At 45.1% G+C, this 14,213-nt stretch overlaps 1 protein-coding gene and 1 long non-coding RNA gene across 3 annotated transcripts; both read right to left on the bottom strand.

Annotated features, from left to right (window-relative positions):
* Positions 1-224: 224 nt before the first annotated feature.
* Positions 225-1,030, bottom strand: LOC143327442 (uncharacterized). The gene is made up of 3 exons (XR_013077738.1): positions 910-1,030; positions 498-574; positions 225-298 (listed from the first exon to the last, which is right to left on the bottom strand). It is a non-coding gene; the product is annotated as an uncharacterized LOC143327442 (long non-coding RNA).
* A 1,498-nt stretch (positions 1,031-2,528) lies between these two features.
* LOC143327439 (microtubule-associated protein RP/EB family member 1-like) lies at positions 2,529-13,911 on the bottom strand. Of its 2 annotated transcripts, none has more exons than XM_076741782.1 (7): positions 13,735-13,911; positions 11,186-11,316; positions 9,599-9,744; positions 7,248-7,446; positions 7,023-7,132; positions 6,746-6,898; positions 2,529-5,428 (listed from the first exon to the last, which is right to left on the bottom strand). In XM_076741782.1, the coding sequence occupies exons 2-7, from the start codon at positions 11,304-11,306 to the stop codon at positions 5,384-5,386; spliced, it is 774 nt and encodes a 257-aa protein (XP_076597897.1). In that variant the 5' UTR covers positions 11,307-11,316; positions 13,735-13,911; the 3' UTR covers positions 2,529-5,383. The 2 variants fall into 2 exon arrangements, with proteins under 2 accessions (XP_076597897.1, XP_076597898.1); XM_076741783.1 differs by having other exon boundaries at positions 11,186-11,319; positions 13,735-13,887.
* Between the last annotated feature and the right edge of the window lie 302 nt (positions 13,912-14,213).

The raw sequence follows: 14,213 nt of genomic DNA on the forward strand, positions 1-14,213 counted from the left end.
CGTTCAAGTGCTGACGATTATCGTAAATGTTATTATCAAAAAGAAGCGTTTCCTTATGATGGATAAAAGCGTTTTAATCACATTTCGTGCAGCAACATACCTAAACGTAACATCAAGAATCTTCATGCAGGAACAAAACTTTGTGTATATTTAAACAATATGATTCTGCTGGAAAAAATATCATTGAAAATATGTAAATGTTATAATTCAGCATTTCATTCATTGGTACAAATTCAAACACCGGCTCTGCAGCGCCTCTCGGTGGTGGGTCAGGGTCTCCAGCTGTTCACAGCCTTTTCTATAAGAACAGAACAGAAGAGAGACAAGGTGGATTCACATTAGGCTTTGAGAATTCAGCAGAATTCACAGACTTTAGGTCCCATCACTCACATTGAAGGATGATCAGGCAATAAATCAGAGGAGTTTTGGTCCGTTTGCTCATTTGATTTTTGCAATAATGATAAGAAAACTTTTCAAACAAAGTTTGTATTATCTACCCATCATAGTGATTGGAGGTGTGAAGGATGGTGACAGGCAGGTGGCGATAATGTTCAAGTTTGGAAGTCTTGGCAGCCTAAAGCATCATGCGGACCAAAAAATGAATGAGTAAATATGAATAAATATATATACAAAGCAACAATGACCAACAACAGACAAGTTAAAGTGTAAATACAAACAGTACAAAGGAGTAAACACTGAAATAATGTAGGTGGTCATGTACAGTTTATGCAGCATGCAGGATTTATACTGACAGTGACGGTGCACGATGACATGTACATGTGAAGAACTGTGTTCATTTTAATCTGTACAAATATAACATATGACTGAAGTGAGTTTGGTGTTGGAGGGTTATTGACTGTGTGACTGATCGAACTCTTCATCAGTGACGTCCTGCGGGAGGAAACTGACCTTCTGTCTGGTGGTTTTGTTGCACAGAGCTCTGTAGCGCCTCCCAGAGGGGAGAAGATGTAACAGGTTGCGTTCAGGGTGTGATGAGTCTGCAGTGATGATGGCCTTCGTGATAATGGAGTCGATGTCGGACGCCCACTTTAGGTCCTGCTGGGAGGTTGCGGATCCCAGAAACCTGAAGGATCCACAGACAGATCCACTGTGTTGTTGTGTATACAGTGTGCATGCTGCACTCACCTGACGTGAGGGTTACGCTGGCCTCACTGGCCTAAACCCTCTGACTGTGTATGAAGTATCTGAAAGCATCTCCACCTGCAGCAGCTCCAACAGTAAAATGCTGCTCTGACACTGACGCTTCAGTATTAATAATATAATCTCTCATTGTGTGAAATGAGTACTTTCACCTTCAGTACTTTACTGATAATACTTGTGGACTGTTACTGCACTGTGGTATCAGTACTACAGTGAAAGATGTAAGTACTTCTTCCTCCACTGACTGTGTGTCTGTTTCTGATTAAAGGGAGGGAGGGACGCTCTGGACGCCCTCCGGCACTCTCTGATGTCACAGCTCTGGACTGCTGAGGGTCAAAGGTCAAACACAGGCCTGGACTGAAGGATCACCATCACAAGGACTGCTTTGTGTTCTGGTCCGCTGCTTGTTTCGTGTACGTCGTCATGTAAAACACAAAACTGCAGAAGAAGAAGAAGTCTCTTTTCTGCTGCTTGACTCAGTCGTGATTGTACAGATTGATTTTATGTCTCCTGAGTTTGACGCCTCCTGAGTTCAGCTTCACAGACAGGAGGTTCCTCTCTGATTCGCCGGTCTGTCACTGCTGATCTGTACAGAAGACGAACAGGAAGTGAGAGCTTCATTCAAAACAAGCAGGCAGGCCAGCGGTGACGTGGAAACACTGTTTTATTGTCTGTACCAAACTTGATTGAAGAAAACCGAGTTTACCAGAGAATAACAAACACATCAAAGTCCAGCAGAGACAGGAGACAAGGAGGACAGACTCAGGACGCGCTGAGCGGCACTGAGCGTCCAGAGGGGGAAAGGTCAGAGGTCAGACAGGCAACACCGTTACCTTGGAAGCCATTATTTCACTCTGCTCAGACAGTTTCAGTCAACACCTGCATGACGCTCCAGGACTTGAGCCAGACTGAGGATCTACACCAACGTTTTCATTTCAGGTGAGTCAGGATTCAAAGCCTGATCCCAAAAAGGCAAAAACACAAATAAAACAGAAAGAGATCATTTCTTAATCCTACTCAGTGATTTCTGTAAAAATCTGCTTGTTCTGAATCTGATGCAGCAACACGTTTCAAAGACTGGGAAAGACGTGGAACGCTCCAAAAACACCTGTTTGGAACGTTCCACAGGTGAACAGGTGAACAGGTCATGATTGGGTATGACAGGGGCATCCTGGAAAGGCTCAGCCATTCACCACTTTGTGAACACATGACTGGATGAAGGAGTTTGACTGGAAACAATTCTGTTTTTATCTGTTGTTTATTTGAGTTCAGACAGTTTTGGAATCGAGGCTGTGCTCAGAAAGTGGTTACGGATCCCCGGAGAGGCCAAAATCTCTGAGCGACCATGAACTCCTTCAGGCGTGTGACTGAAAACTTTCAAATCTTGTCGTATAACATCAAACAGCATGCACAGTCCTCCTCAGTGACACCTACAAAAACACACTTTACTACTATCATGAAACCAGACAGGAGTCAAACACAACCTGAAAAACTCTCAGTGACTTCAGGGAAACGGCTGGAAGCTGCAGAAACCGGCCGTTTGTCGAAAAGCTCTCAGAAAAAAAATCCATCCACGTGTCAAATCGCACTGGACGAGCAGCTGAAGTCATGACAGTGACAGACTGTTGAGGCGTTAGTGGAGGCAGGAGGTTACATTGGCACTGGGTTCAGTACAGAGGCCACTACGTAAAGGGGGTCACCTGCTCCCCTTTAATGTTGCATAACAAAAGCACTTCTTCACTAAGGCTCGACGGCACGACTGTCAGACCTGCTCCACACGCTACGATTTGTCTCGGCATTAACCCACCGAACATGAACAAGCCCCTGAATACCAGGATCTCCTCAGAACACTGGTTAGTAATAAAACCAGTTTGGCTGCTTTGCTGTTTCAGCTAATCAATCTCTTAAAAAAAAGAAAAGAAAAAAAAATGCATCAGTGACTCGTTTGATTTATTTGAGTCTCCGTTGGTACAAAAATGTCAAATGTTTGCTGGTTTCAGCTCCTAAAACGTCTTTGGGTTTCAGACGGTCGGTCCAACGTCTCAACACTAAGAATGACGTCTGGATTTGAAGCTTTGAGATGTTTGAAACTGTTTTCTGACACTCTGTAGTTAAAACAATCCATTAATGGAGGAAAGAGTGAGCAGATTAATCGATAATGACAACGCTAACCAGCTGCAGCCCTGCTCAGTAAAATACTTTATTCTTACCACTTGTTGCCTCCAAACTTCAACATGTTAGATTTCATATTTGGTCGAATACTCATGAGTCATCAGAGCTTCGCTGCAGCCACATTCACCTCCAGCTTATTTTGAGGGTTTTTGAGCCTTCAGCAGCTCAAACGCGACTGAAGAGGCGACTAACTTCCCCGCTCGACTTCTAACAGATGTGAAAAGGCTTAAATCAAAGCTGAACGTCAGTCAGAACAAAAACTGAGCTTCTGCACATCGTCGCTCTACGAGGCCGAGAAAGCAGAAAGTCCGACAGGAGCCTGTGGAGTAAAAAAAGAGCGTACATTCTGAAAAAGAAAGATTTGGAAATGATTTGTTTTGGGAGCAGAGACACGTTTTCAGATGACGTCTCACTGAAGGCAACTACTTAAAGACAGACACACTGAACACCCAGACACCCTCTGACCCCGCGCGACACTCAGCCCTCCACTCATGGCGGCGTTTGTTAAAGGCGTGAGCTCTGCCGACCGTCCAATCACGGAGCTGCAACATCTAAACGCCCAATATCTACGTCACTGACGGAGAGCCGGCCAATCAGCTCGCCTGTTTGTCCACAGAGAATCTCCACTCAGCAGCACAAACTGATCTCTGACTGAAAGTGAGAGAAAGTTCAGAAAAGTTCAAGTCCGCTCACGTCAAACACCTTAAATCTGGACTTCTGTTTGCTTTATGAGCTCTCAATGGAAGACTCTGCTGCCCCCCGACACATCTGAGCTTTTTCCAAAATGCCTCCAATGTTGTTTATTTTCAGAACACATAAAAATATGACTAACAGTACAAACATTTGCCCCCAAAACAGCGGAGACTTACATTAAAGTAGAACCAAAGAAAAAGGTTTTGTGTTGTTTATGAATAAGGCCTTTGATTAAGTGATGAATTCCAATAACAACAAGCTGGAATCACGTTTTTAACAGTGTCAGGAAAAACAAATCCAACGTTAGCGATCAGAGGATTCAGCACGCGAGGCGCCGCCACGGCTCAGCCGGTCGTGAACGCGCCGCTCAGCCGCGCTCAGTGAGCGCGAGGAAATGTCAACCGAAATAAAAAAACCAGCGCCGAGACTGAAAAAAACAAGACGAACGACAGGAGAAGGACAGTGGAGTGTGGGGGACGGTGTGATGAGACAGGAGCACATTCACAGAGGCCGGACAGGACAGTCAGGATGGAGACACAGGTGGAAACATGGCCGAGAGAAGACGCCGCCGCCGCCGCCGCCTCGTCCCAGACTAAACCCTGAGCCCTTCAGAGTCCACGGGCCGCTTCCTCCTCACCTCAGTTTGAAACTCGTCAGCTACGACTGAAATCACAACGGCTGCTTTCAAAAAGCTCGACTCAGAAAACTCAGAAAACTCAGATTTGGTTGAAAATGAAGCAAAACTGCGTCTTTGAGTTGTGGATGTGTTTTTTTTTTTCCTCTGGACGATGAGACGGGAGAGCGCCGCCGGACTTAAACAAAGAATCGGGTTTAGTTTGGGACAAAGTGACCAATGAGCAGGCAGCAGGGTCTTCAGAGGAGGTTCTTCATGTTTGATTGGTTTCGGATTGATTTTCAAACACACACACGCGCGCGCACACGCACACACACAGAGAACATCACTGTGTTTGTAACACAAGTCCATTACAAAAAGCAGACATGTTCTGCTTGATCTGGTTTTTTGGGAAGGGTGGGGTTACAGGTGAGGGCGGGGCCGACAGGTGGGCGGGAAGAAGAGGCAGTGACCGAGGCTTCATGATTACTGGCTAAAGATGTTTCAGGGCAGAAGGAGCTGAGCTGCACGGCGGCTGAAGGCTAGAGGAAGAAGTCCGGCAGGTTGGGGTCTGGGTTCAGGACAGGTGGGGGGGGGGGGGGGGGGGACTGGGGGGGTGGGGGCCACAAGTCGAGATCGAGCTTGGTGTTGGATAGAAAACCAAACTGGCTGTCTTGGCTTGAGGAAGGATCTCGAGGTGGTTTGCAGACCATCTAAGGGAAAAGTTGCTTGCAGTCTTGAATATTAAAACTCCTCCTGTTCTTCAGCATCTGGTATCTCGAAACCCTCCTGCAGAGACAAAGAAGGAGCGGGGGGGGGGGGGGGGGGTTAACGAACAGCAGACAAACGTAGAAAGACAACACAGTGACGGAGTTCAAGGCACACAGTTCACAGTAATTACCCCAAAAATGGCCCCGAGACCAGCACAACTACTACCATTGTCTGTTCTTTGGACTGAGGACCTCTGCCCTCATTTCAACTGTACTCACACCACATATTTCTACCTCAGCGGACAAAGCCCTTTACAGCTGGCCTCCCATCCCCTCATTCAAACACACAAACCGACGGTGGCAGGCGGAGCCACTGAGAGCTGGACCGATGAATCGATGATCAGGTTATTGCAGATCAATCGATGTCAGCTGATCAGTAACATACAGGATATAAAACGTAAGAAAACTGCAGGACAGAAAGGACAAACTAGGTCTGAAGACATGTAGAAACTGTCCAGCACAGAGTAAAATGTTACTGAGTACAGTAAAAAACAAAGCTCAGAGACCCACACTGACATTATCTGTTCATGTTTTTGTTTTTTATCTCAAATACTGCACACACAGTTCACATGTGTATTTAACAGGACCCTCACAGAGAGACCACTTTAGCCTCAGCGAGCGGCTGCATGCCATTCCTCTGCAGGAATTTACAATGGCATCAGCAGTTGTTAACAGCACAGGGCTTTAATCTGGTGCTGAGCCCACAACATGTCATAAAACATGTTGGTTTAAGAGCACATTTCACAGAATGAGGCTGCAGAGGTTTCATCTTTCTGTTACTGTCAATCACAGGAAAAGACTAAAGTCAATAACTTGTACTTGTACTTGCTGGCACTCAGCCCAAATTCCATTTGTTCCCACTGAAGACACCTAAAAACACCTCACAAATGCATTTTCATTATTAACAAAGCAAAATTTATCTACGACAGCTGGTCAGTTTTTAACAAATGTTACTCAAAGAGGAGGAAACGGAGCGCTTGCTGGGGACTATTTTCAGTGGCGAATGAATCCACATTTGGTGCTGTGGTGAGTGTTTGTGGCAGCAGGACGGTGTGTGTGTGTGTGTGTGTGTGTGTGTGTGTGTGTGTGTGTGTGTGTGTGTGTGTGTGTGTGTGTGTGTGTGACTGAGTCAGAATAAACGACAGTGTGTGTGTTCATGGTGATGGAGGAACAGCAGTGAGGCTCACTGATGTGTTTTCAATGGAGCTCAGAGGAAGAAGATCCATCAGCAGTGGCGCACACACGCACGCACGCACGCACGCACGCAAGCACACACACACACACACACACACACACACACACACACACACACACACACAGAAGCAGGTGAACTCACGTCTGTGGCGTAGAGAATGTCTATGATCCTCTGCAGTGTGGGGTCGCCCCCTCCTTCCTGCTCCTGGCAAATCAGCTCGATGTTCCGCAGCTTACCAAAATAAAAGTCTCTCTCCTTCTCCATGTCCTGAATGGTCGATTTCAGGATCTCCATCTGCGGACAAGACGGTAAATAAAAACATTAAGAGTCATTTCTATGTTTTGCTTGTTGTAAAACTAGCACATTATTTCACTTGTCAGTGGTGACGGTGAGCAGCTGGACACGGCGTCGTGCTGACCTCAGTCAGGAGCTCCGCCCGCTCCTCGTCGCCTCCTCCCACGCCCGGCTTCCTTGCGCTGACGTTAGACAGCTTGGGTGCGACCTTAGCAACAGGTGGCCTGTGAGGAGCTGAGGAGACAAGGAAGAAAAAGTTATTAGCAGGATGAAAAACTTTCCAACATTTCCTCAGTCTGTCCATAATTCAACATCAGCTTCGAGGGGTTCGACCAAGCAGAGCTCCCACCTTGACTGAGGGTCTTCTTGGGGGGCTTGTTGAGGGCTGACATGGCAGAGTTGGGTGTGGCCATGGCATCCTGGCCTCTCGCCTGCGCGGGGTCGTACTCCTTCCCATCGTAGTTGGCGTCGAAGAACTTCTTAAACCACTGGACAAACTCAAAGTTGTCCTGGAACTTCCCCTTCACCAGTTTGTCTACTGGGATGATCTGGAAGCATTAGAGAGAGGCATCAGCTGGATGTTTGTGCGGGTGTCCGCCTGGTGGACCCACGTCGAAAAGTCCAACATTCGCTCTCCTTCAGCTGAACAATGAGCTGAAAGTCGCTGATAGTAGATTCACATTCAGCTGATGATTCTCTGCAGGTTCATCAACAAAATTCTAATTTGATATCTTAACAAGGTCAGAGAGTATACCTGGGTCAAGGTACATACATGGTGTCATGATGGCACTCATCAATACTTCAGTACTGAGAGAGAGAGCACTGTTAAAAAACACTGAGGTCACCGTGACAATGACTCAGGACAGCTAACCGCGAATGGACCGAGGCCACAGCCAGAAAAAGAGAGCAGCAGTAAGACAAAGACAGAAGTCAGTGAAGGGCTCAGCACTTCTTCAGCAGCGGAGGAAGCTGCCATCACTGGACAAAACACACAAAGCACAACGAGGGCAAAGTGCACAACGCGGACACAATGGCTGGATTACAGCACCGAACAGCTATGAACACACAGCCGCGCTCTACATGTTCAGGTGTCTGTTACACTGATCTGAGATCAGGCACTTCAAACAGCACAGCACACATTTACAGGAACGACTTGAAACAAATGGACGGCAGGAAGGAAGTTGAGCCTTGAATAAATTATGGCGGCTTCGTCGATGGTCGTGCACGACGCTGCGTGTTCAGTCTGGAAAGAAGTGATGACTAAGCTGGATCTGCCCTGCCCTTTATAATCTGAGCTGGCCCTCTGACAATATTAAGACATTATGAAGCGTCCAGAGCTGCAATTAAAGCAATTCAAACACGTTCAGACGCCTCTGATAGTGAAGCTTTGCACTCTCGCGTTCAGCCAGCGCTCCTCCACGTTCACAACGCTGGACCAGAAGCAGAATAAACGACCCCTCGCATACAGCCACCAGGTCTTCAAGGCGACGATGTGGCTGCACCTCTGACCATTTGCTGAAGTGAAGCTCTATTAGCGGGTCAACTACAATATGAAAAATTTAATTCTAAGGACCTTTGTGGCACAAAAAAAACAACAATTGAAAATTGGTGGAGCATTTCAGTTGTTTCTGCCTATGAACTGCTGTCTCATTCCCTTTTGACAGATGAAACATTAGAGAGTAAATAATAACCAAAGAATGACAGACGAGCTCCCAGAGTGCTGAGAAAAATGAGTCATACATCAGCAGAGGCTGCTCAGCCGGCTGGGAGGGGATGACGGGAGCTCCAGTTTGCATGGCGTGCAGTAAAGACAAGCGGTGAGGTCACCCTTCAAACATTTTATGACGGTCCAACAACCAGCCCGGGTGATCCAGGGCCAAAACATTCTGCTTCCTGCTCTGACCAAGTGCTCACTAACCCTCAACGATCAGGCTGTTCGCTCATTTTCAGCGCTGCTGATGACGGCTGTAAAGACGCCTGCTGCTGATAATGTAATCCAAACACTTCCTGCAGTTACTCCACATTAAAAGCTTTTCATCAGCCAACCACTGGAGAGCTTTTATTTTGAAGCCTCGGTCAGAGCTGAGCATTTCTGCCCGCACTTTAACTGTATTTTTCATTTTCAGGCAAAACCTGTGAGCTGATGTGGCAACAAGGTCTTTAAATGACACAGTCACATACCCATAATTCACTTTATACATGATTTTACATATTGATCATATTATGCTCCTATAACAAAAATTTCAGTGATTGTTGGAGTTGGTTTGTCTGCTGTCTCTTCTGTGTAACAGCGTTTTGTTGGCAGCTAAAACAGATATTCATCCTGTGTCATATGTTGATCCGGTATTGAGCTCAGGTGTAAACTAACAAAAGAGCAATCGCCTCCTATTCAAAGTACTTACTGAAACTTTAACCTAATCCAAATGTGAAATGACAATATGAAAAAAGTGAAGGTCAAGCCGAGAAAATGTGACCATGGTCAGCCTTGTTTTAACCACAGCGCCTTCAGTAAAAACATCCAACAGAACTCTGCAGATTCCTTTTAAACATACGACAAAATGGCTAAAAACGGAGCCACAGCACTCACAGTTTACAGGTTTCTGCAGAGATGCCCTCTAATGTCACATATTCCCAGAACCTCTGCACTTGTGTCGGGTGCATACCGAACAGCACGTGTGCAGTCGATGTGTTCACACTTACTTTGTCGACTCCCATCTTTTTGAAGGCAACCTGCAGAAGCTTGAAGTTATGGATGTATTCATGCTCCAGCTTGGCACCAAATTTGACTTTCTTCAGAGGCACAGAGTTGGTAAACAGCATGTCCATAAACTGGCAGTAGACGGCACCTGGACAAAAAAATAACAACAGTTACAGACCCTCTAATGTCTGTGATGGTCAAACCGGCAGACGGACTGTGTGCTTATTCAAAATGAGCGGAGGACGAAAACCAAGAAGCAGAACAGCATGCAGAGCGAGAGAGTCACAGAAAGGGACAAAAACAAGCTCACTTCCCTTTCAGGTGAAAACAGAGAAAACAGGCAGACGCTTCATTTAAACATTGATGATACAGTCACAAACTACCTCTTTAGCTCTTCTTAAAAACACCTTTCGACTGCCTGGCTCAGCGATAAATGACCAGTCTTCACTTCACTACATGACTAGCAGCTGGTTTTCTGTTAGAAATACAATGATAGTATTGCATCAGTATTTCTAAACGGTCCAGGTCCTTAAATGTTGCCAAAGCACAGAGCAGTTTGACAGAAAAAGGCAGAATATCTTATTTTGACATGATCTCTTGCACCTGCAGATGAAGATCCAGCCGAGTGATCTATCTGTCCACCGGGGATTAAAGCTAACTGTGCTAGCATGCGCCGTTCTGACACGCCTTTTAATCACACACAAAAAACTGCAGGTTTAGATATTCACAAGCCAGACTGAGGAAACAGAAGAACAAAAGCACGACGCATGCATGCACAGGCAGATGGGTGTGAAACAGCAGAGGAGGAGATTAGCTGTTCATGTTTTTCCTGTTGACCTCCGTCAAACTTTGTCAGCACCAGTCCAAACCTGAAGAAGACGGACTGCAGATCTCTGGCAGGAACACTCAGCATCCTCTTCTAGATCTCTTCTGTTATCTCATGGTCTTTCATTAACTGATGCTATTTGTTGGAATTACATAAATTGTCTTGCCATGTCTTATGTTTTTGACTTGTTTACATGTCTTATTTGTTTTTATTGTGAAGCACTTTGTAACATTAGTTTTGAGATGTGCTGACCCAAATGGTCATTGAAGGATCAGTGACACCAATGCTGATATACTAAATCTGGACATCTCTCATACACTTGATACACAGAATCAGACCTCCAGGACAGTAAACGTGTGAACACTGTGTTCTTAGATTAATTTCAGTTAAAATATTAAACTGGGAAAGTTCTGAAACTCTGTTCCTTTTTGTGCAAAGTTCAAGCTCATGCAAGTTTTCTTGAAAATGTACATTTGATGGAACCAAACCTGAACCTGTAAGAACATGTTTTATTGGCTTATGTGAAACGAACAGCAGCGTCAGATCTCTTCTCTCACATTGTCAGTGTATTCTGCATCAGCGGCGACTACTCAACTGTTCCACAACACCAGTGAAGTCACACAATCACGCTAAATATCAGGCACGCTGACACCTCTAATTTCCAATGTGAAAAGCCATCCTGGAGCAGTTTCAGGAGGTCTGACTCTTGACTCTGGTCCTCCCATAACAGGAGAAAGATTTTAAAAAAAAACTAATTTCATACCTGAGCACAACATTTCTATCTTGGTGAGGTTCATCTGTAGAGACTCGTTGATCCAGACCAACATGTCGTGGCGACTTAAGTTGTCACTGGTCACGGAGGTCGAGTACACGTTCACAGCCATTGTCGGTCACCTGCTGACACAGAGGAGAGAGCGAGTTAGAGGAGGAGAGACATATTTACATGATGACTGGTTCAGGTGTCCCAGTGGCTCATAGAGCAGAAAGCTAAGGGCTCACAGCTAAAACACACCAGCACATGGCTCCCGGACGAGAGTTCATTGGCATCCTTGACGCTGTGTGATCATCAGGAGGTTTTTTCATTTTGTCAATAACATGATCAAGAACTGCCCATTACAGAGATACACACAAAGCAACTGTGGTTATTACTTGAGAAATGATCTGAGGCCTTAAATTATTCACTCTGTGTTTTGTGGTAACACTGGGGCTGAAACTAATGACGATTTTCATTACCAGTTAATCTGCTTAATCCATAATTAATCTGATTCATCCTTTGGTCCGTAGAATTTCCAAGAACAGTACAAACATGCCCATCACAATTTCTCAAAGCCAAAGGTGACATCTGATTTCAGATTTGCTTGAAATCTACCAACACTCAGTCAGCGTTGAACTGGGTGGCACCAATCAATCAACCTGACTTCACACTGAAAGGTCCAGAGCGGCAGAAATGGAATGTAATATTCAGAATCGTGTTTTCATTGGTGAATACAATGACCTGAAACTAAGAATCATTGTGTTTTCTTGACCTGAGAATGAGCTCTTTAGATCTACAGAGGGAGCAGGTCTGTCAGTGCTCCACCTGAGTGGTGTATGAGCAAGCGGCTGGGGATTGGTTAGGGTTAGGATTATCCATCGGTCAGGTGTTAGAAGCTGACCTACGCATGTGCTCCAGAGCAGACAAACCAAACCAGTGGCTCTGGAAAGTGCCTTCAGCATTTCTCAGGGCAGATTCTCTTATACATCTCACTGTTGGACAGTAAATACTTTTAAATCCCGCACACTGGTCCTTTAACGCGAGACTGTAGACACACCCAAATATGCTGCCATCCAAAATAATACTTCAGAATTAGCACAATTTAAGATCATTAAGAATGTGTCTTTGACTAATACACTAAACCATGGTCATATTCTGGTAGTCCCTGCTGGGGCTCATCTCCAGGCCACTTATTTCCTCAACAGCTGAAAGTAATAGCCAGGGGCTTCACTTCACATGTGGTCAACTATTGTATTTAGATCTCTGGAATCTGATCCCCGTAGATGATTTCACATCAAACTTTAAGGGAGAGATAATTCTATCACGTGTTGGTGAAAATATTCAATCATGAGTAGCCTTTAAATCAAGTGATTCTCAGTGCAGGCTGCGCTTCCCATTCAGGAAGTTTAAGTGCTGGACTTACCTTACCTGACTTACCTAACTTACCTGTCCCTGCTAACATTAGATACACCTAATGGCCAATCAGTGGCTTCTACATGACTTCTTTGAGCACAGAGTGAGAAATAACAAGCCCAACAATTTCCTTTTGTCATATAACTACTGGATTGAGAGGACAACAACTCAATAAAATGCAGGTCAATTGACTCTGTTATTCATTTACTACAGTTAAAACGATTGTTAATGTCGTTAATCGTTTCAGTAATTCAGAAAGTAAAATTTCCAAATATTTTCTGCTTCCAGCTTCTCAAATATGTTAATTCGTCTTAGATCATTATAGGCTTAATATAATGTTATTAAGGCTTCGGACTGTTGATCGGATAAAACAAGCAACAGAACCTCAAATCTGGCTCTGGAGTAACGTTATGTTTTCACATTTTCCCATCGATTTCAACTTTGAAGGATGAGTCGAGAAAATAGCCAGCTGACTGTCTTCAATGGAAATACTTGTTCGTTGGAGCTCTCCTAACTGCTTATAGCTACTCACAAACCGTATAAGAGTGTGTAACGGCTAGCTAAATGCAACAGGGCCCCTTTGAGAAACTTGCAAGCTAACGGTAGCGGCTGTTAGCCAACTGGCAAGCAACTCAAGCTAGCTTCCTGAACAGCTAGCCACCCAGCACACTGTATGAGCAGTAATCTAGCAAGCTACCGTCTGACAATTTATTAAGTTATACGCCAACTTACTTATATTGGCGACCAAAATGTAACTACAACTAGCTACGATTCTGTCACTGGCTAAACACGACTACCGGCTAATGTGAGCCAGTTTATCTCACAGCCATTAAGATGTTTTCCCCGCCCTGAAATCCACCAAGCAGTCTGCTAGCTTAAACGGACTGTTAGTGCGACAAACTTTCACCATTAGATTTCGAAACCACAGGCTTTGTCCGCATTTCAGCTAACGGTCAAAGAAGAGCGCTGTTTTGGAAGCCTCGCTCAGGTTGTTTTACTCGGGAATCATACGGACACATCTCGGTTATGTTGCTGGCTAGCTGCATTTAAGCTAACGGAGCTTAGCTGCCTCCTTAAGCAGCCGCCGTTTCACATGCCGGCAAATAACGGCAGACGACACCGTGTTTAAGCCTCGCTAAACTTACCTTGAGTGGATTGGCTTTCACAGTTCTTTGACACGATGATTTATTTTTATCGGCTGCAATCCTCTGTCATATAACGCCTATCTGTAATTGTTTCGACGTTATTGCCACTTCTGCTTTTCTTCCTTCTTGGCAATTCACGTTCACTCTACCGGCAGCGGAAGATTCGATCGATTCGATGACGCCATGACGCAAAATGGTAACGCCTAAACGTAATGACGTCGGGAGCCTTCAGCGTACAGACGCACAGAGAGCGCATGAAAAGGAGAGCCTGTCCGCTCCTCGTCACTGTTCATTAAATGTTCTTCAACCGAAATCAACAAATTAACAGTGTCACGTCTGTCATGTCACAGATGTGATGAAAATACCTGCAGAATGAGAATATTCTGTATTTCAGAATGACAATAAAATGAAAGAGGTTTCATTAAAATTTATGGGATAACACGAAACTTTATTATTCCAACGCCGGGGGAGTGAAATTG

The sequence above is a fragment of the Chaetodon auriga genome, chromosome 10 (assembly GCF_051107435.1).
Source record: "Chaetodon auriga isolate fChaAug3 chromosome 10, fChaAug3.hap1, whole genome shotgun sequence".
In the NCBI taxonomy this organism is placed as follows: Eukaryota; Metazoa; Chordata; class Actinopteri; order Chaetodontiformes; family Chaetodontidae; genus Chaetodon; species Chaetodon auriga.

Excerpts from the sequence above, each read along its gene's own strand:
- LOC143327439 (XM_076741782.1), bottom strand. The coding sequence starts at position 11,306 with ATGGCTGTGAACGTGTACTCGACCTCCGTGACCAGTGACAACTTAAGT. Across the intron at positions 7,133-7,247 it reads CAAGAAGACCCTCAGTCAAG|CTCCTCACAGGCCACCTGTT; the intron begins GTGGGAGCTCTG and ends TTGTCTCCTCAG. Across the intron at positions 5,429-6,745 it reads ACATTCTCTACGCCACAGAC|GAGGGTTTCGAGATACCAGA; the intron begins GTGAGTTCACCT and ends TTGTCTCTGCAG.